This window comes from Panthera pardus, unplaced genomic scaffold, assembly GCF_024362965.1.
Source record: "Panthera pardus isolate Hobbes unplaced genomic scaffold, ASM2436296v1 HiC_scaffold_17, whole genome shotgun sequence".
In the NCBI taxonomy this organism is placed as follows: Eukaryota; Metazoa; Chordata; class Mammalia; order Carnivora; family Felidae; genus Panthera; species Panthera pardus.
Genome location: NW_026526732.1, coordinates 67,606,410 through 67,630,001, shown reverse-complemented (window position 1 = coordinate 67,630,001; position 23,592 = coordinate 67,606,410). Strand labels below are relative to the sequence as shown.

Below are 23,592 nucleotides of genomic sequence, written 5' to 3'. Positions count from 1 at the left end.
TGCTTTAACTTATCTTTTCCCTAAATCTTTAAATTCCACACATTCTTTAAAATTATTGTTTTGTATTTTTAGCAAGCTGCTTTTCCAATTTTTTTCCAGTGGTAATGTTTTACTTACACATTACACAGTACAGAGGCTACTTAATATTGTTGATGTCATGGCCATTTACGATCACATGTACATGTTAACCCTCAGTTTTGCGAGAATTTTAAGTAGTATGAAAAATCCTTTAGAGTGAAAAATGCAGACTGTAATACAATTTAAAATGTAATCCTCAGTAAGCAAAATATATGAAAATCTTGATTTACAGATGAGGAAAGGTTATCAAGTTGTAACATACATTACTAACTGGAAAGAAAAGGTGCTTTTTAGGCAATGCTGTAAAAATGGCAAGTAAAATGTAGCCTTTCTAACTTTGTGTTTAATGAGACCATTCCACTTTTTATAATCATAAAGAAATATATTGTTTCATTATGTTTTGAATGTAAACTAGTAACTCAGAATTTTCTTGAAATTTACATCTTTTATTAGTGAAAATTTAATCTCCCCTTCCTGTGACGAGGCACTGTTATAAAGATTAACAGAAGCCAAATAAGAGCTTGTTTTACAGCACAGTCAGGCTCTGCATGTAAAATGCCATGCCATGTAAATGAAAATAATATGAAGTTAAATTGGTGTCTAAATGGTAGGTCCGTGGCTATTGTGAAAATCAACCAAAAACATGGAGTGGCTAAAGGATGTATATTTGCTTACTTCACACACACACACACACACACACACACACACACACACACACACATTCTGTCCATCATTCACTTTTTGAAGTGTCAGAAAACATTATTTCTCAAATGACACACAGGGCTTCATTTGCTATGCATAAGGTCAGTGAATATTAGCTTCATTTACACTTGGCTGAGAATCAGTTGGTGTCAACAGTAGAGGCTTAGTTCCTCGACTGAGCAGGGTTAGAATCTGACAGAAAGCTGCCACTGAAGAAGACAGATGATCTTCTTTGCTGACCCTGCTCCCCTAAAGTGTCATAGTTTGGGTCTCTTTCTATCTCCACAACAAAAGACCCTCTCTGAGCCTCCCAGTGGCCTTCAGCTTTATTGGTGCTAACAGGTCCAGACATTTTCATCGATTGGATTCTCTACCTTTTAAACACAAGAGCTTGCCCTTTTTGGCTAGCTAAACCTTGGCACAGATGTCTTTTTTTGTAATTGCATCTCTGCTGTCTATTGGAAAGGATGCAGTCAGACAGGCAAACATCATGTCAGTATAGAAAATGTTGAACTATTTATCTCAGTTTCCCAATGTCATTTCATTGAAAGTGATATGTCATTTGTCTGTAAAAATTAACCCTTAGATAATCTCAAAGTATTCTTCTAAACGGAAAATCAAAACCTCCTATCTATTTGATGGTTAACATACGTAAAATATGTCATGCAGAAGAAAGAACTTCTCGGTCATTTTATATAAGCAGTTACCAATAATCATGTTTTAAAACAAATGTACATGAAAATATTCTATATAATTTTCAGAACTCCATTTTGCTTTCTACTAGTGGCTGGCACTGAAATATGGTGCTTTCTATGTAAAAAAAAACACACATAAAAATATTTAATAACAAAGATGCTGTAACAATGTAATAAATTACATGTTGCTTTACGATCCTGGCTGCGAGCTATTTTAATATGTTGGAGATTTGTTATTGATATTTGAAAAATCCGAAAGAAATTACCTAACCTCAAATTCAAATGTTCAAAAACGCATACACTAAAATGATGAAAAATTCTTACAGATTTACATGTAACACATTTTATGAAAAATTACTATTTTGAGTATGTATGGATTCTAACTCAGAAGCTCTAAAATATTATAATATGTAACTGTCAACATTATTCCATGCAAAATATAATTTAACATACTGGCATATCTGGAATGGCAGAGTTAGTTAATAAATATATATGTATGTAAAATATAGTTATCTCAGCACTAAAAGAACTAAAAACAAAAATAAATTTCATAAAACTGAAGATATAAGGATATGCCATTTCTAACTCAGGTTAACCCTTTTGTTAAATTGTAGACAAAATATAATGTGATAAATTTCCTGTACAATTGCCTCTATTAAAAGGTTCTGAAATTCTGTATATTACTTTTTAGTGTTAATGTTTTCATCCATGTTGAGAAAACTAGCAAATTATAGTTGAAAATAACTATTAATTAAAATCTCTGTAGCCAAACATTTTGTTCTAGATACAGTAGTAACAACTCTCATTAAAATATGTACAATTATTAGGGCTAAGGAATCCATTTAAAAATACAGTGAGACAATTCAAGGAAAAAATTCAAGAACAAGTTCACTTTTCTTTTAATATCATATAGACTGTGTATCAATGCCTTTAACTTTTAGGCTCTAAATTAAATAGTATTTCCTTCAATACAATGCCAATAATTTCAGGTATGTGTATACAAAGCAACTCTCAACCTTTACTTTTTTATTTATTTCTCTTTCTAGAAGACAGAGTGAACAAAATCAAAATTGTCTCTAGGAAGCACTAAAGATCTAAAATTAATCTTAAGATTAAATGAGTTCTTACGTCTATGCATTTTTTTTTTTAAATAAAAATACCAATAAGATCCCTCATGCGCAATCTGGGTCTGGGATGGTTTTATGTGTTCAACTGACCTAAGCAGTCCGCATATGCAGATTCTCAGGAGCATGTCCGTCAATCAATGTCAGCATTCTGTCAGATTCCACTCTGACTGCAAGTGACAGTCAGTTATCCATTGACATTAATGAATAATAAATAAGCATGCCCTTTAGGTTTATAATACTACAACATATATTATTGTCAGTATAGATTAACCTATATGCAAAAGCAGATTTGTTTCAGAGGAGGTTTTGTTTGTTTGTTTTTCATCTCATACGTTAGGAAATGGTTAAAAAAAAAATACAAAAGCAAAAACAAAACCAAGGGGCTGCAATGAAAGATGTGCTTAATGCGAACTCTAGTATACATTAGTGTTCTGCTTTTCAACAAGTCAACCTTGTCTCAGCTTGTATCATATAAGCTTAAATGAGCTGTATTCACAGGCCCCTGAATATTTATGCTGTCTTTTACAGACCTAACACGTAGTTTGTTGTCTCCTCAATAGAGTACATAATGACAGAAAATCCTTAAAAAACTAAAGATCAGAAGAAGTTGTGGCAGTTTCCTAACCGTGTTCCTTTTTGTATTTTCCCTAAGTCTTCCTTCCTGGTGGAAAAAAAAAGACCCAAACCTATTTAAATTATAACTATACTCCCCTTTGTTGTTAAGTCCCATCTCTCTTTCTCAGATTTAAACATACCAAACAAAACTATTACAGCTTTTTCAAAAAACAAGCATTAAGAACTTTAACTAATTAGGTATTCATATATGCATCTTGACTAAGTTCCTTTATGATACTGACGGACAGTGGTAATTCTAGAATTGTATAGTCACAGTCCAGACATTACAATTGGAACTGTTAACTGTCAGCATGGATCCAAGTATGGCTTATTTTCTTAGCTCAATAAAAACAAGTTAGAATTCAAATTATGAAAGTCTTGCTACATATTATGAGTTGTGATTTTTATTTATAAATTTACCTTCCCATTATGAAACTTTCTTCTAAATTTAATATTAGAAGTTTAGTTTTATAAATGTGTATAAGTAATGAACATGATCAATGATCTGAAGAGGTAAAAATTGTTTTGTTGTTATACCTAATTAAAACTTCTGCTAAGGATGGAGAGTAGTTCAAAACAGAAAGATACGCCATCATTAGATCAAAATTTTGCAATAATAATGAGCAATAGCTATTAATAAGGCTTAATCTTTTTTAATTGATTTGCACAGCACTGAATTATAATACATAAAATTACTGTCAGGTAAGGAAGGCGAAAGACAAAATGTTGCCAACTATATGCCTAGATTTCAATAAATAAAAACCCAGAGTGGGTAAGGAAGATGTACTTTCAATATTTGAATCCAGTTAGTAGACGGGAAGGTATGTTCTGATAAGTTTCAAATCAGGGAACAGCATGAAATTTTCTGAAAAGCAAATGAAAACCTATTGCCAAAGTCTATGACACTATAGAAAGAGATGCAGGAGGATAAAGGAGAAATCAGAGGGAGCAGGGATGGAAAGAACATCCACTTTCCCACATTGAAGGATAAAGGATGTTAGAAAGAAGGGTGATTACGCATAGAGTGATAGGGTTGGAAAATAATCCTGAAAATCAGCGAGAGAGCCATTTGAAATTTGAAGTGAGTAGCAATGTTGTTACATTGGAAAAAGTTAAAAAGTGGTAAAATCATCAAACCATTAGTTTCAACTTTGAAAAACAGTACTCTCGTACATCATGTTTGTGCAGAATAAACATCAGAAACAGCAAGAAGCATGGCTGAAATAGCAAACTTTTAGAAGTTCCTATCAGGTTTCCTTTGCAAACTAAAATACTGTCTCAACGTATTAAACTTGGAACCACATGTTTTCCCAGCTCCAGCTCACAACCCGAATGTCTAAGCTTAGCATGCATTTAAAGGTCAGTCTGAGAAATAGACTTTGTAGAAGCCTGACTGTCCCTCTGCCCTTGCAAGGACCGAGGGGCTAAGGTCTGAAGGTTTCTCAGAGGAGATCCAGTTAGAAACCACAAGGTTATATGTCAGAGTTTCTGCCCTCTCCCGAATTCTAGATTTCTGATAATGTAGGAGGTGTTCACCTTTCACCTATTCTCATTTTAAAGCACATTTATATACAATTGTCAACAATACTCATAACATGCAATTGCTAAAATTCACCATCCTACGATCTGCTAAAATACTACAAGAATTGAAATTCTACTTAAAAAAAGAAAAAAATTTTTGACTTTGTCATATGGCATAGGAAAACTAAACAATCTACTTGAAAATAAAGGAGTAAAAGTTAGTTTATAATGTTTTTCTTTGTGAAGGAAAATTTAATGACATTACTAAGGTAGCTTTATTTGTTTTTTTTTTCCTTTTTAAATATGCAATCATCCAAGAATATCCTGTAAGAGTTTTCCACCTCCTTGTAAAAGTCAATTGAGATTTCCACAGAGAGAGAAATCTTAATTATTCAGCACTTACAAATTAAAATATTAGTGCAGAGCAATTTAGAAATCTAAAAATGGGTCAAGGAAAAAATAAACTTAATTTTTTGTTCCATTATGTTGACTATGTTTTTTTACCCCTGGGGCAGGTAGGAGTGGGCAGTGAATGTATGTATGGGAGTCAGGTAATTGTGCATGCATGCATGCATATATATGCATGTGGATATATATGTATAAACACATATGTGCATATGTATGTATTGTGTGTGTGTAATGTCAAAATGGAAAAAAAAAACGGAAAGAGTAAGTTCTGATTTAACTTTGGGATATGTCATGAATGAACTGTTACAACTATAAATTGGGTCTTTAGTTGTCCCATTTTTTTAAAAAAAGAGAGCAAGCTAAAAAAAAAAAAAAACCTCTCATTTATTTTTTATAATCTTTAAGGTACACTCAAACTCCAAGAATTTATGATTCTAATTGTCTTGGAAGGGATTATACCCTCAAGGAGTTTAAGAATGTCGACAGAACAATTGTGTTATAAGAAATGTATATATTTGACTCAGTAAGGTACCTGTCCTATCTCACACCTCTTTTCAAGTATAAAACCACTTCACAGGAAAAGGTCAACTGAAATAGAAACACTACGTAGTGTAAGCTATTTTGTCTGTTAAAAGTTGTAGATATGAATAAATTCTTTTAAAATCAATCAAGTTTATTTATTTAAGCCATCCACTCATTTAAATTAATGTCATTAATTAATGTCATTAGGTAAGTTAATGCCATTAGATGTCATTGTCTACATGGGAACTAGTTTAGCTAATAAAAACAAACTACTAAATAAACATAGAACATATAAATCCACTGGAAAATACAGAGTAGTATAGTAAAGTCACTAATATTCAGTTTATTTTTCTCAGAATAAACTTTTATTATATCTGGTGATTTAGATATATCCTACCCCTCCACACCTAAGCCATCCCCAACCTTAATCCCTCTTTTGCAGAAAGAATATTCTTAAAAAGGAGAGTGGGTAACACTAACAACAGATTGTTAAACAATTTTGATAAATGATAATGCAAGATATGTAGGTAATTATTATATCTGATTGATATTCTATTTTATTAATAAAAGTATCATGGAGCTCCCTTCTCCAAATCTCGGCTTTCTATAAAAGGCTGTAATTTAGTGTTAATGGCCTCAGTGAAGGTCAGAGGCTAATATCACCACAGGTGAGAAGCTAAACTAGGTATTAGTTGGGTAAAACATGAAACAAAATATAAAACACAGTATGTGTCCTTTCAAAGCCTCCTGATTTTCTATTGGAAGCAGGAGATAATATCATCATCAAAAGTAATTTTTTCATTTGAAATGTAAATGCTCAAAATCCACAGCACAAAAAAAAAATGTAACCATGAAAAAAAATTCTAACCTCCTATATTCCAGAATGCATTTTCTCTGGTTTTCTATGTTATTCATTGACCCAAGACTAAACAAAGTAAACTAAATAATAAACCTTCTGTAAGACCACAGAATTTGAGAGAAATAATACACATTTATTTCAACTGAGGTATGCATTATGCTGTGTTCTCATGAAATGTTGTTATATGGAAAAAATACCATGACGTATATACTCTATAGCACAGATTCTATAGCTTTTAACAAAGTTGACATCACAGATAGAAAGCAAAAAGTAATGTGCATAATTAATTAACTTGACCTAAACTAAAAGCTTTGCTTTTGCTACCAAATTTTTTAAAACCTCAAATTATATATGCATGTAACCTTCTATTTTCACATAACATTGCATGAATACCCTAATAAAGACATGCTTCCATAAACTAAATTTGTAGCATGTTTTGCAGAGGATGGGATAGCTTAAATTCTCTTCATTGTGAGGAAAGTTAGAATAAAGAGGCTTTCTAAGATTTTCCTCTCTGATCCATGCATCAGATTTCTATACACATAGAGGAAAACATCAAATATACAGCTTGGTCAAATTTCTCCCATGAAAATAATATTGTTAGTTGCACAAAATAATATTGTGAATATGCACAATATCATCATAAATAACACAGCTTGTAGATTATAATTATAGTGACAATAATCTTAGAGGAAATGGCTAGAAATTGGATACATAAATAAAATCAAATTCAAAATTTTCAGGTATCATTGATTTGTATTATGATACTGCCTGCCAGAAATTAATGCCAATTATTTAAGCTTCCACTGGAAATATAAAAGATTAACCATATACTTGCCAAAGTTAGGACAATTAGAAATGTTCTGAAGTCATATCAATCATAACAAGATAAATCCTGTACATTAATTTCAGATTTCCTTCCTTCCTTATTTTTTCCTCACTTCACATCTTCCTTCTGCCTGTCCTTTATTTATTGAATACTTATCATGTTCAATGCACAGTGGGCACATACAAAGATGACTGAATACGAGTAAAAAGCGGTATAATTTTAAGTGAAGTCTACAAAGTCCTAGTAAGAAATTGCAATATGACTCTAATTTAACTACGATAATGATATTTTTCCATATCTTTAAAGAATTATGAGCAAATATCTCTGTAAAGGACGGAAGAAACTAGTAACAGTAGCTACTCTATAAAAAGGCCCTGTGGGAGAGGAGCAAAGAGATGGCATTCATTCCAGATCTATGCACGTTAACCTATTCAAAAAATGCCTTAAACAAGCAGTACAAGCTTCTGACAGTGAATAATTGAACAGTATAAAAAAATTGTAATGTAGTTATAACTCAAATAGAAATATATTTGGATATGACACTGAATTTATGTAATTTCTGATTTATAGAATACAGTATAATACTAGCTTAAGGATGGATGTCTCAGGTTTTTATTATTTGGTTTGGTTTTGTAATGTAAGATAATATTTAAATATATAATTTGGAAGAAAAATAATCTTATAACAAAAGTCACTTTCCCATATAAGATAAACATAAATATACTTCAAGACCTTCTAATTTTAGGGGTACCTGGGTGGCTCAGTCGGTTGAGCATCCAACTTCGGCTCAGGTCATGATCTCAGTTCATGGGTTTGAGCCCCGCGTCCGGCTCTGTGCTGACAGTCAGAGCCCGGAGCCTGCTTCCCATTCTGTGTCTCCCTCTCTCTCTGCTCCTCCCCCATTCATACTCTGTCTCTCTCTCCTTCAAAAATAAGTAAAAACATTAAAAAAAAAAGACCTTCTTATTTTATTTTTTTAAAAACTATTTATTTATTTTTTGGTAATCTCTACAGCAAATGTGGGGCTTGAACTCACAACTCCAAGATCATGAGTTGCACACTCTTCCACTGAGCCAGCCAGGCACCACAAGACCTTCTTACTTTAGAAAATGTTACCAGGCTCATAGAATTCTCTCTTTCTCAAGACATAGATATTAGTAACAAGGGTGAAATGGCTTTCATTTCATTAGAGGAGGGAAACAGAGAAACTGAAAGAAAGACACACAAAGTGACAAAGAGAGAATGGGAATATGACAATGAATAAATGTAAATAGTTATATATTATTTTCAGAGAAATAAATTCTATATCTGGAGCAGACTTCTGTCCAGGTTTTCTAATTATTAGCATATCATCTTGCTATATGCTATGAGAACAAAATACAACAAAGAGTCCTCCATACTCATATGATTTAAGGCTAATCATAGGGGCTAGCCATATACAACAAGAAATTAAATAGTGACATGAATATGAAATAAACAACAACAACAACAACTACATGCCTTGGCAGTGGGCAGTGTATGATTAAGTCTTTAAGAAAGGTGACAGACATTTATTGGAAGACTAAGGTGATACAAGAACTGAGCTAGTTGGGTACTATGGTCAGTAGTAGAAAACGCTAAGTAAGTTTTGGTTGTTAAGAAGCTCAGAAGCTGTAAAAGGAATTTCAAATAAGGATTAAAATCAGATTGCATATGATGATTCCCATAGGGAAAGGGCAAAGTACTTATAAGTATCCACAAGAAGAGATGATCAAACAGGGAATAAGTCATTTAATTTGCAATTGTAAGGAAAGGCAAAATTTCAAGGAGCTGAGACAGGAAGGTGGCACTGCAGGTAGAAGAAGGAAGTCAAGGTAAGTCCCAGGAGAGTGTCACTACCAGTAACTCCATCAGAATTTGGGAGACAGAGGTCATTGAAGAAGTCGGGAATGTGCAGGATTGAGATACAATAGGTAATTGTGAGAGGCCATGATAGTTTACGCTTTTTCCTGTTTATTTGGGGCCAAATGTTAAAATAATAGGGCATCATAAAAATATCTGTAGAATGACAGACCAGTTCCAGGCAGGGGAACAGGGGCTTTAAGTACAATAAATATGAGAGCAAATGTTAAAAAAGAATATTAGGGTCAAGTTGGAGGACTTAAATGCCAGGATAGGAAACAGGGAATTTTTTATTGGTAATAAGAAGCCTGAAATTTTCTGATTAATAAAGTAATACTATCTATGTTGTGCTTGACAAACGTGCATCCTGTCTGCCACATAAAAAAAAAAAAAAAAAAAAAAAGAACCGGGATACAAAAGATATTGGCAAAGCAGATGATATATTTAGTGTACTGGGAAAGAGATATTAAATATTTTGAAATTATAAACAAAAGAAAATGTTCAGATTTGTAGCACCTTTCAATATCCTGGAAGAATGTTTATTTTTATAAAAAGACTTTGTGATAGCTTAACTGCCCATCTGTAAAGAGGTAGGGACTATATTGGTGAGAGGCAAGGATTCCAGAACCAGACCACCTTGGTCAACAGCAGGCTACCACTCCGAGGTTATGGATACTTAAACCACTTCTCACTGTGCTTTGGTTTCCTTACATAAAAATGTGTGTGTGTGTGTTTGCATGTATATATCACATGTATATGTAACCATACATATATGTATCTTGCATATATGTGCATCTTATATATATAATTTAGCGTAGGTATATAATGTAATACTTCAGTAGGAGTATTTTTTGTCCTTTAAACAGGGTGATAACAGTGCCTACCTACTGGATTAAATAAGTTAGTAAATCTTTCTCTGAAACTAAATGGATTAATACATGTGAAACACTTGAAACAAGCTCTTGCCATCTATTAACTAGAAAGCAAACAAAATCTATTACCTGTTTTTGTTGAATGCCTTGAATATACCCTTTAAATTATTTAAACTATGTCTTCTATTTACTACTGCTCTATCACCTGAGCCCTGTATTTTACACAGATGCTAATTTAATTTAAAAACCCATATATTCGGGGCGCCTGGGTGGCTCAGTCGGTTAAGCGTCCGACTTCAGCTCAGGTCACGATCTCACGGTCCGTGAGTTCGAGCCCCGCGTCGGGCTCTGGGCTGATGGCTCAGAGCCTGGAGCCTGCTTCCGATTCTGTGTCTCCCTCTCTCTCTGCCCCTCCCCTGTTCATGCTCTGTCTCTCTCTGTCTCAAAAATAAATAAACGTTAAAAAAAAAAAAAAAACATATATTCAAGACACAATTCAAAGTATTGTTGTATGAAATACCAGGTTACACATAACTTAAAACTGCTAAAAAAAAAAAGTTAATGTGCCAAATAATTTAAAAATGCAGAAAACAAAAGATCACCCAGGAACCCACCAATCTGACACATTGATTATGCTATTTATGCTTGTATCTATTTTTTACCCTATACATATCTTGCATATTCTAAATGTCAGTGTCTGCAAAATTTTACTCTTTATTTTTCATTCAAAATTATTAATAGAGAGTAATTTAAAATTCCTACATCACATTGCTGATATTTTAAGAACTAAGTTCAATCAAGGTGATGCACTTAACTTTGGACATTTAGGTTATTTCTAATTTCAAATCACATACATGGCTGGAGGAAGAAGCAGTTATGTAAAAGATTCTTTTCTTTCACTGAAATATCTCCTTCAGTAAATTACCAGGCATGAGATTACTGGCTTAAAGGATATTTAACTACTTGTGGCCTGTGAGATCTATTCTCATTCACTCATTGCCATGAGATTTCTTTACTTAGCAAACACCTTGTTGCATTATTAATAACAAGATAATAGCAAGCATTCATTGATTATTTGCTGTGTCCCAGATACTATTCTTAGGGTTTTTACGTGCATTATTTCATTCAATTCTAACAAGAACTCTATGCAGGAGGAACTATTTTTATTAGCCCCATTTTATACTTAAGGAAATTAAGGCTTACAGAGGTTGTCCTAGTTTACACACCTGGTATGTTGTAGAGCCAGAATTTGAAAACTCTGTGACTCTACATCTGAGCTATTAACCCTGTAGTGTATCTCACTTTTCTGTATATATTTGATGATAAACACGATATATTATAAAGCCTCATTTGTTATCATGAAAAGGGATGGCACAAATTACATGCTACTTTTCTGTGGAAAAAACACATGGATTTCAAAAATATAATCAACACACACAGATTTTAATATTACCAATGCTTTCAAATTGAATAAATGTTTTAATTTATTCAATGATATATGTTATATGCCCATAAATCATACATTCATAAAATAATGACACACCTGTCAACGTATTAATATAAAATACCAAGAAGTAACTATGAGGGAAATTCCTTATAATAAAAAATTAGAAATCTACAATTATTTGAATTCCCCTTTCCATTAGAATCATTAAAGGCAGTGCTTAAATTTTTGGGTTAATTTAGAAAATCAAAATTAAGCAATATAAAAATAATGCAAGTAGATTGCATCTCTATGATCTGATATAGGTGCCTGTAAACTGCATTACATCCATTGATTTTTTACAATTAGGGTGACCGTGTAGTTGATCATAGTTTATCATTTCATCACACTTTTGAAAGCAAAAGAGAAGCGGTGTTAATAGAACAATCATCCCGGGCAAACTAGACATATGGTCACCTTACTTAGAATAGTTCTACCATTTCTTTAGTAACTAAAATCCACTGGCTGAATCCCAGGACAAATTTTTAGTATGCAGCATGGTATAGCGGAAAAAAAAAAGCCTTGAACTGATAAACAGGTACTGGATTGTTACCCAATTTTCTCACATAGTAATATCCCTGAATTTCAGTTCCTTCATATGTTAAAAGAGAGAAAAAATAATACTTTCCACCACTCAGTAATGTGATAAGACCTAAACAGTAAAATGAACATGATTGTTCATTGTAACCTGCCCATCATGCATACAAATCCAAGTTATAATACTACACTCCACACTTTGACAAATACTGTTCTACTTTTTAAATGAAATCAAATTATACAAAAGTTCCAAAAATTTCAAAATATGTTTCAGAATATAATTGATTAGTCTTCTGAATATATTTGTATATGTAAAATATAATATAATCTTCTAGTTTGCATAGAGGTTGTGACAAGTCATGGTAAATTTCTTTTAAATGATTTTTTGACAATAAAAGCTTGCTGACCAACTGAAGAGATGTCTTCATAATAACATTATCACGAAGAATTAGAAGTTTTCCATATATTAGTATGATTGAGAAACAAGTGGTTCCCAAAATAGAGTTCTTTTTTTCAAAATCATGAAGAAGAAAAAAAAGCTCTACATCAACAGATCCAAACTGTGATCAGTTTTCACAGTTGTTCGTACTGCAAATTTTACTCTAACAAATATCACCATGGACTTCCACTCTACCAAGTGCCTTGATAAACTTGCCTTTAAGTGGCTAACTACCCTCATTTGGCTAGGGACCCACTAGCATCCTCTCCCAAACACTTCAGTTTTTCTCAATATGGAACTGGAATTTGTTTCCAAACTCTTAACAGGATCACTGAAAGGAAACAGGAGAAATACTATAAAGGCAGGCCTGGATTGAGTCCAGCGGCAAGTACTCTCACAGCAATGCACTGGAATTATGCCAAGAAGGGAAGTGTTTTTGCAAATGAACATAGTGGCATAGTTAAGTATAAGGTCTTTAATTCCTTTGTCAACATCACCAAGGTTAAAAATTAAGAAAGCTATGTGATAAACAATTTAGTTGACTCACAACGGTGCGCACATACACTTTCAACTGAACCATAAGGAGGCATCTTAACTAATCACATTTTTTTTAATGAACTCTTCATTTTAATACCTAATTCCACCTATTCCAATGCACGATTAATGTAGATGACAGTGAAGTAATTTTACTTTATTTCAATTACCTTCGTGTGGTTTGCAGGTGACAATGATTTTGTTACTCAAATGTGGCTCCAATTCTTGAAACCAAAATAAATAAATATGAATAATTTTAATAGTACCACATTTAATGATATTATTTTGCCGATTTGGAAGAAATTGGAAGTGTTTTCGTCATGGTAAATGTCTTTATTGGAGTTAAAGACTTCTTTTCTTACTAAATCCTATATTCTTAAGTATAGAAATCAAACAGTTCCTGTTTGTTTTTCACAAATAAATGCATGCAGAAATCATTTGAGTTAAATTACACAAAATGATTCAAAAAATACAATAATTTTCTCCAAAAATCTTTAAGCCTTAAAAGAGCAGAACTATAATGTTGTTTCCTAGATTTTTCCCAGACAAATTTAATTGGGCATTTATATATGTATATTCCTGTTCTATTATGTTTCCCATTTTTAATTGCACAAAAGTTTATATTCCACTTTCACATCCATCATAATCTGTATAACTACTCAAAGTGGCTGCTTTTACAGCTAAACTACAATAATCTTAAATTTTCTTATTGAAGTTATTTTTAAGTAATTGTTGTTAACTTCCAGTCGATAAGAACACTGCCTTTCACTGAATTGATCAGTTTACTAGGAATATTGCTATAATTTCCCAGTGGTTAGCATTCCACCTACTAGTACTGACGAATCCTCATCAGTTTTTGATTTCCACATGCATGGAACCTGTAGAATGATCTCCTCAATAAGAAATTCTACCAGTGTAAGGGATAGGGAAAGAGGACAGATCATAAGACACTTTTGACTCCTTCAGGAGGGTATCAAAGGAAGTTGCTAAACTGGTCTATAGGACCTGAACCTATAGCATCTGTTTGTTTTGCCTTGAGTTCACCTCACAATATCAGCTAGATCATGGATGATAATTGAGTGCTTGGGACCTTGGTGTTTTACATGCTAGCGATTAAGTATTTAACTCTTCAATCAGGATAGAAAAATATATTTGCTCAGTTACTCCATCTAAATATTGTGTCCAAAGGAAATATAATGCGAGCTACATTGTAGCTCGCATGTGTGAAATTTTTTAATTTCTAGCAGTCACATTAAAAAAAGTAAAAAAGAAACAATTAAAATTAATTTTAATATTGCACCTTATTTAACCCAGTATATCTAAAGTATGATTCTTTCAATATGTAAAAAATTACTAATGATATGTTACATTCTTTTTATTTTTTTTACACTAAGCCTGTGAAAGCCAGGGTGCACTTTACACTTATAGCACATTTCAATTTAGAATAGCCATTTTTAGACCCTGAAAGTCATGTGTGGCTGTACTGGACAACACAGATCTAAATATTTTTTAAACTGTATTTCTTTAAATATTCTATTAGCATGAGAATTTTATGGGGAAATAATATAATTTATATACCAAATTATTAAGAGCAAGACATCTGAGTTCAGCAATGAAACAGAATATTTGCGAGGATTCTCCTTGGATTGTGTTAGAAGCCAGGTCAATATTGTTGCTAAAAGCTTAGGCTCTGGAATCAGAATGCCTTGAATTTGATTCTAAGCTAAGACAGATAGAACCTCCTAAAGTATCTAACAAACAAGCAATTTACCCTTGATAGTGCCATTTTGTTTTTCTGTAAAACAGACATGATAATGAAATCTACCTCATTAAATGAACTAGTGTATACAAAGCACATGGAAGAGTGCCTGCACATAGCAAGTTACTACTGTTAGATCCAGTCCCCTCTAAATAAACTAGGATTTTCAATTATTAAAATTATGTTGTTGGCTTTGAAGTACAAAGAATATATAGAAAGTTATTTCTGGGTATGCACTATGTTTTCTAATTTATAAATTAAAAGATACATAAATAATATAACATAACTATAGAATATACTTAGGATATCCACAAACGGAAAAGTATCTGTCAATTTTGAAGGTCCATGTGACATAGTTTTAAGTAGAAAAATACTGGCCAATTATGATGACTACAAAATACTAAAGAAGAGAAAATCCAGTTTTACAAAACAAAGGAAAAGGTTCACTAATTTGTATGCTGTTATCGTTTCAAAACATAGAAAACGTCCAACTGAGGTATTACAATAACTACAGCTTTACTTTGGCCCACTTCCACAAAAATGTGGTCCACTATAACATGACTTCTCAGGAAAGTACTCGCTTTAATATTTAGTCCAAAAAAGAAACACGGCTTTGGCAGAAGTAACCTCGGAGATTTATCAAGTGAAATTTGATTTTTGTATCAAAATTTTAGTATTTATAAAAAAAATATTCTGAAAGTTTAGAAATGTATTTGTAGGTGCCCTGCCAGTAGAGGTCTTGTTAGCAGCCCCCTTAACGTCCTTTCTTCTGCTACTCACAAGTTCGGACAATACAGATTTCAGAACAGGAGCAATACCCTATCACTGAATCCTGATTAATATCACACCTCATTCTGCTCAGTCTCCTCTCTTAAATCTCATAGAGCAACGTGCAACTGTTGACTTCTAGGTCAAGCACAGGGCAAATTAAATCTTAGCAACAAATGCTATTATTGCCAATATTTATTGCATACCATTAGTGCAACTATCACTGTGGGGAATCACTGATAGTTCAGTAGTGACTTTGCTTAAGATCTGCTGAATCGGAAGGCTGGTGTGGCGCAAACTCACTTGTTTAAATAACTATTATCACTCGCAAGCTCTGATATTGAAATAGAACAAAAGGCAAAGTGGAATTTTAATAACACATATTACTTACGTTCACAAGTGTCCCCTTTCTGCTGGTAGCCTGCTTTGCAGATACACTTTCCAATGGGCACTAACCATTCTCCTTCTGCACTGCAGTGCATCCTGGGGGAGTTTTCCGCCTCTTCCTCTGCACTGCTGACACATGTCCCTCGAACCTCGACTAAAGAGGAAAATTCTGAACCAGTCACTGTATCTGGAAAGATAGCTAAATTCTCAATAATGGACCAGCACTTCTTGTAGTATACTTTGACAGAAACCAAAGCTATGCAAGCCCCTACATCCTGAAAGGCAAGATAGAATCCCTTTTTGGACAAAGGTCCAATCTCTCTCACCTCAGTGTTAAGCTTCATCTTTCTTTCACCAAGGTCACCCTGGGTAAAACTTTCATCTGCAGCAATGGTGTCTATTTTTACATAGAGGTTTTCTCTTATATTCCTGCCAGTGTCGTAGTCTGTTTCATAATAGTACAAATTAAAGGTTTCCTTGCAAGTTCCCAGTACTCCAGGAAGACTGTTACAATCCCTCAGGGTAAATTTCAATTCTACAAAAATCCTTTGTGCATTGCCTTTCGAAATCCAGTTAGTCCGCAGCCAGTTGTTTTGGTTGGGCTCCATGACCTGGCACACCTGGTACGTTCGGATCGGGGTATAGTTCTCGTCCAAACCGCTGATTTCCTCCCACTGTAAAATGCATTTAAAAGGTGATCAGTCATTCAGCAAATAATAATAATAATAAAAATAGCATTTTTATTTTGACAGTAAACCAGGAATCTTTAGCACAACACAAATGGTGGTCTTTGAAAGAGTTAGGTAGATTCTGGCCCTGGCAAACACTGTAACCTGAGAATACAGGACTCTCCGCTCAGCTTCATCCGGTGGGTGAACATCGTTCAGGGTGCTTGCGTTGTTTGCACATACAATAAATATTTCATTTTGTTTAATATCTGCTTGCTGGTGCATTAGTGTTTCTTTTTCACGTGTTTGCTTATGTCTATAGTCTCCATTGAGATTATAATTTTTATAGACTAAGCGCACAACACAATTACTTAAATTACCATTTAATGCATATGCATATGGATACATGGCAGAATTTTTGAGAACTCAGTTGACATTTTAAGTGTTGATGTTAAACTTAGAGTACCTAAAAACACAGGGAAGAAAATGCCAAGAGTGCTCTGAAATGTAAAAGCATTCCACAACATGTTGATATTCATAATGTGAAATCTTCTACAATCTTTTCAAAATGAGATATAAGGCAGTAACATTTACATAGCTATTTATTTATTGCAGCGTTATATATAATATTGTACATATGCCACCCAACTATAAATAAGTAGTTAAAAAAGCATGATTCATCTTTATAAATAAATTGCTTTCAATAGACAATCAAATGTACATGGCAAATCAGCATGCTGGATCATACTTCAGTAATAGGCTTTATGACAGGAAAAATAGCACATTAAAAAATGTCCATTCATCTGCTGATGTAATATATACTACAGAAAATATATATTTTCATGAAAAGGGAAAATAATGAGTTTAGAAGAGTTTGCAACAATTTAAAGATTAGTAAGCCATGTATGATACTACCTATTTGCTGGTTAGCAAATAAATTCATTGCACTTAAAACAGTCTTAATAGTCTAAAATGACCGTTTTACTATGTCCTTTCTTACCATTATTACAAAACTTACCACTTTATATTTAGGCTACCATAAGAGTGAAATCATCATCTACCTGTTATCATTTCCCCACTATAAAATGCTAAATATGAAAATATGTTAGTATTCAAATCCAAAGTCACACAGCAATACACTTTTTAACCCATCGTTTCAAGTAAAGCAGATAGGAAAACAAACTAATAAGCATGCGGCAATGAATTTTATTTGTAAAACTTGATCAGAGAATCAATTTATTAAAATACTCTAAAATATTAATATCTACTTTTGAAACTGTTTTTCAGAAAACTATGACTGACAACAAAATACTGTAATTCAGAAATTTCTTATATGACATTATATATTTGCTACATTCTTATTATACATATCAAAGCTCCTCAAATGCAGCAAAGAACCCACTATCACGTGCAGGTTTTACTCAACACAACTTGAGTTTCTGACTATTAATGATTGCATGTTTCCCTTTGTTTCAGTTAGCTGCTTATAATCTGTCTAAATGGCACTTAGCCAAATATACCTAAATTCATCCATTTGGGTGGGTAGATTTTAGTCTCTTGGTTAGATCGAAATTATTAAAAGAAGTCACGCTAATAATGATATCTACCAAGAAATCAAAAGCTCCAAAGATAAATGTGCTCTTTTTAACAATTCCCCGGCTTGAAGAAACCAAGGCTAATTACTATAAAAGTATATATGTCTCAACGTTTCTTGTTTCTAACTTCAAGAACAATCATATTACTTTGTTGTATGTACGAAAAATCAATTTCACGACTTATGAAACCAAGTTAATTTTTATTTTTATTTAAAAATGTATTCCAGAGGGGAAAATTTCAGGACAACTATTGTATATATAGCAAATAGTGAGACTACACAAATGCATTTAACACAACTCCTGTTTTATTCTTTCACTTTTCTAAGAGACTACAATCATTTCTACAAATGACACCACTGGGAAAGAAGTCTTAATTCAGATACTGTGATTTTATGGTATACTCATGAAAGTATTTTCTAGAAACATACTTTAATAACACTTTATTTCCTGTTAGATATTTAATCATATGCAAGCCAATCCATTTCATATATAAAACATATCGTCAATCATCATTCCCTAATATTATCTATTGATTCCTACAGATATGTAGGGTTAACTGTTAAGATACTTTGGACAGATAAAATGCCCATTTGAGTCAAAGAGAACACAGTCATAATTTTTCATTTTGTATATTACATTGATGAAATACTATAATCACTACAATCCTACATCAGTTTACTTCTCCTTAGAGATAAAAACCATCTTCTATCTCTATTTGTTTTAATTGATGGATGGTAGAAAATGTGCTACATCTGTCATTGGTAAGAAAGGTGTTTCTTTTTTATTGTGAATGTCTTCCTATAATGTGTATTATTTTACTCATGGAAACTATTCCAGTTACAAGAAAAGTATGACATTCCTACCTTAAAGTCAGTGCACTTTTTATATTTAATCTGTAAAATATGTGTCACTTTTCATTCTTTAATCTGACCAATACAGATAACTGCAATATGATCTTAAACAATCTCTCAAATATTAATTGCTGAAAAATCTGAATAATTTAAGAATGGCATTGTTCACATTTTGCATTCTTAAACTGACTTCCAGTTCATGACATGTTGATTTTATGTTCTTCTTATACTCAAAAATCCCTTTTAGACTTTCATTCTTCTCTTTGCAAAATTTGTTACACTTTTTATATCCTCACTTATACTTCATGCTCTTTGACTCCAGATTTCTTACTGTACCAAAGACCAACTTAAGTAACAACGAGCTACATACTCTCATTTCTCAGAGCCTCTTCCTTCAATAAGGGATGAAGTATGTGTTCTCTCTCACAATTAAAATAAGACCTAAAGACAAAGACATTGAGCTAAATTTAAGTAAGTAATATACCTTTCCAGATATGTGAAATGCAACGGTCAGAATATTTTTAGGGTTTACTAATATTTTCATAGATTTTTATTGTACACCTTTTCCTCATATTTGTTATAGCAGATTTTTACTACAATATGTACACGCTTTGCCATCACTTCAGATAATAACAGCAGAGAGCACATGATAAAAATTTGGATTTTTACACCAAATTCCAACATAAAATATTGAGCACATAACAGTTTTAGTTATCTTTTAAGGTATATTTTGAAAGATGCTAAAACTTTTTAAAAGAAGAAACAGATCACATACTGTTTTAAAGGACTACATACAACCTACCTAGTGATTATACTAAGAAGTATAAAGCAACTAAAGAGATTTAAGTGAGTTTGTGAAAGAAACGTTCCCTGTAATTAGTTAGCATTTATAGCATGGAAACTGAGATATAATTCCTCTCACAACAAGAACTCAAAAGATTATGGGTATAAGATTTTTTTTAATCCATTTCCCCAAGTACTAAGTAGACCTTCCCTACTGAAAGAACTCAATGTCTCATTGTAACACCACAAAATTTTGAACAAGATACTTGGAATTAAAACAGTGTAAATATGAAGAACATGAATAATTCCATTCAGGGGGAGAAGGGGAAGGTTGTGTTTCTTGATAAAATAAATGGTGATATGTATTCTATAAGGAGATGCACTTACCCCATTGGGTGGAGAAGAAATCCATTCCAACTCTGTTTGTTGTGCTTTAGAATCCAGCAGTAGTACTGAAAAAGAAAGTTTCATTTCCAAATGTTACATGAAAAATTTAAACAAATTTGTAAAAGTTATTAAAGTGAATCTAATGTTTATATAATTATCACTTATGATCTAAGATTTATAATGTTATCTATTTATAATGTTATCTATCTATAATGTTATCTAAATAACATTATTTATAACGTTATCTATGTGAATGAATGATGACCTGAATACCCACCTGATACCAGTATATCCCCCTTTCTTAGGGAGAAAAGATGTTACAACACCATTTTACGTTTGGGGTTTTTCAATTAAAATATTAAAACAAATCTAAAAACTGAAAAGCAGCATGAAAGTAAGGATAAAAAAATGATATGAGGTATATTGATTTCATAGTAATTACATATTATAAAGAATTTTATAAACCACTGAGCACTCCATATTTTGTCAAGTATATTGACATGGACATAATAAAATGTAATTCCTTATTAGCCCTCAGTCAGTCACTAATTTGTGATATTTGCCCAAAGTTTTTCCTCGTGCCTTGGAGAATTGGAGTTTGTTTTTCAAAAACTTTTCCACACACAGTGTCTTCTCTTAAGCCAAAATTAATATAACAGGAAACTGTATCAAGCAATGTCATCATGAGGAAAATAAATCGCCCATTATTCACAAGATATATTTCTGGGTTAGTCAAACATCTGTTTTCAATATTTCTATTTTTTTTTTAATTTCCAAATATTTCAAAGCATTAGCTAATTCTCAAAATGGTATATTTAAACTCTGACTTGACTTTATTCCTGACTTGACTTTTAAAAACAGTTGTATTCCACTTTCATATTATCAAAAAGCATAAACAATTCATTTAGATTCATATATATGTGAAACAAATGCTCCTGGTAGTATCAACATAAAGTAATGTATTAAAATGTTATATATTAATATATATATATCATACTTCCAATTCAATATGGTTTATTGCTTTTTAAGACAATTACCCTCCTAACGCATTCACTCTTTGCTCAAACTGATTCAGAGTTATGAGTTTTTACTGTTTAAAAATATTCCTGACTACAGCATTTTAACAAATGTATCAATTTGTTCAGAAATAATACTGAATATATTTCCAGGTTTGTAAATGTGCTTAACATCAACCTCAGCAAAATGTTAAAACTTAGAATTAAATAAAATACATGCTTATATGAACTTTTAAATAATCACTAGAGGGGGAAAAAAGTATATTTCAAAGGTAATGGAAATTTGCTACGCTAAGAAAACAAAGGAACACATTGACTATGTGCTCAACTCCTTCACTCTAGTCAAGGTTATTCTCTGCAACTGAAAACCGAAAGATACAGAGATACTTTTTTGCAAAAATGTTTTACACTTAAGACTCTTGGGAAGACCATGAAAGCACAAACGTCGGTCACAAACACTTGACTCTCTTTTAGATAAGGGGGGGAAAGAAACACACTTTCAAAATACCCAGTTGTATTTCGCACTTGGAACATCAATAAATCGTTGGACTAGTAAATTTATATAAAGTATTTTTTAAAGTTTATTTTGTTTTTATCCTCAGCAACAGAGACGAAGCACAACCAAACATGGGCTCCGGGTTCCTTTTGAGATGATTTATTATCACTATTATTTTTGTCTTCTGCACTGACAAGAGACAAGTGGATTTTAAACCCAGGTGACCTTCGAGAGTCATTCTGGAGAGTGAAACAAGCAATGTGATGATTGTTTACTGCGGTTCTGTTACCCCTCAGCACAGCCTGCGGTGGGGACCGGGGACCACGGAGGGGTGGTGGCCGCAAACAAGTTAAGAGGGAAACAAACTAACAAATAAAAACAAAACCGAATCCAGCCCCTGAGCGCCTAATCAGAAGCAGCTCTAAAGTGATCAGTGTCTCGGTGTCGTCCGCTCTCTGGACAAACTCGCAAGTGCGCGCTTTTGCCTTCCAGCTCAGAGCACAGAGAGCCATCCTCCCCTCACGCCCACGGAGGCGTAGCCGGGCTGCTGACCCGGACGTGGGGCGCCCAGGCCCAGGCTCGGGGACTCCGCGCCCTGCCGCGCGGGGGGTAAAAGCAAGGGGCAAGACGCAGGGCGCGCCCGGGCCAAGCCAGCCACCGGCCGCGCGGGCAGCGGCGGCGGCCGGGGCGGGGCCCCCGGCGGAGTGGGGCGGGGCAGGGGCTGCCAGACCGGCGCGCCCGCCGCGCGGAGCATCCATTACGTCTCCGCCAGACCTGGACACTCTAGGGAGCCGGTGGCGCCCTAGCTCCAGAAGGAGCCGGGAGGAGGAGAGAGGCTTTCGGGAAGCGTCTCCTCTGAGAGAGAGACGGCGGCGGCGGCATTTACGAAGAGGAAAAACAGCAGCTGCACTTCGCCTCCAAGCGTCAGACTCTGATTTATACATGCGCTCCCAGTAGCGGGAACCGACCTCCCCAGAGAGTATGTTTGAGGAAAGTGGAGGAAGGAGGTCCCTCATCTTCCTCCAGCCACCCTCAGGCACCCCTGGGGAGGCCTGGCACCTGCGCGACGCAGCTCCTAGCGCTCGCCCCTGGGTGCCGCGGCGCCCCTCGGGGCTTGCTCGCTCCCACAACCGCAGCTCTCGATCGCCGCTGCGTGCTGGGAGCGTCACCACTGAGAAGAGGGGCGCACTCGCCCTCCCGCCCACCTTTTAAACCTCTCGCTTCTGCATTTAAAGAATTCAGCCTCCTAGAATCAGAATCCTCTTCACGTATCTTGCACCCAGAAGAGAAAAGCAAGCGAGCGAGACATTCTGGCTGCAGGAATCTCTCCCCCTAGTGATGCAGTTATTTATAGCTCAAACTCCTGCGGGGTCTGCGTGAGCTTGCGCGCCCGGCTTCGCCGCGGCGGTGCAAACTTTTCCTCAGGTCCCGCTATTCCGGAGCAATCAGTACAAGGTTCCAGGACTGAATGTTCCTAACCGCTAATGTCGTGCAAATAAAAACGTGCGTTTTGGTGTGTGTATGGGTGGGTGTTTCTGGCCGACGTCGCTTGCTAGGCTAACGCGTAACCGACAGCCAGAGTCATGGTTTTTTTCTGAAAATTTCTGTGAATGGGTTCAGCGTCAACACTGGTTGCAGATGTGGAAACTGGGGTCAGAAGGTCAGGCTGTCTCAAGAAGTAGGACAAGGCGTTGGGGTGGGGGGTGTGGTTTAAGTGAAAGAAGAGGGGTGAGCGAAAAGAAGGAAAAAAAAAGGCAGCACTAAATCACTAAGTTTTCAG

The 23,592-nt window shown here is 34.3% G+C and overlaps 1 protein-coding gene across 6 annotated transcripts in view; it reads right to left on the bottom strand.

Annotated features, from left to right (window-relative positions):
- The window catches only part of EPHA7 (EPH receptor A7), a 172,133-nt gene that overhangs the window by 146,930 nt on the left and 1,611 nt on the right, over positions 1-23,592 (bottom strand). For all 6 annotated transcript variants that reach the window (XM_019442872.2, XM_053904649.1, XM_019442875.2 and 3 more), the window contains exons 2-3: positions 20,301-20,365; positions 16,021-16,690 (exon numbers count right to left, since the gene is read on the bottom strand). In XM_019442872.2, the coding sequence (XP_019298417.1) occupies positions 16,021-16,690; positions 20,301-20,365 (735 nt within the window). The remainder of the gene's footprint in view (positions 1-16,020; positions 16,691-20,300; positions 20,366-23,592) is intronic.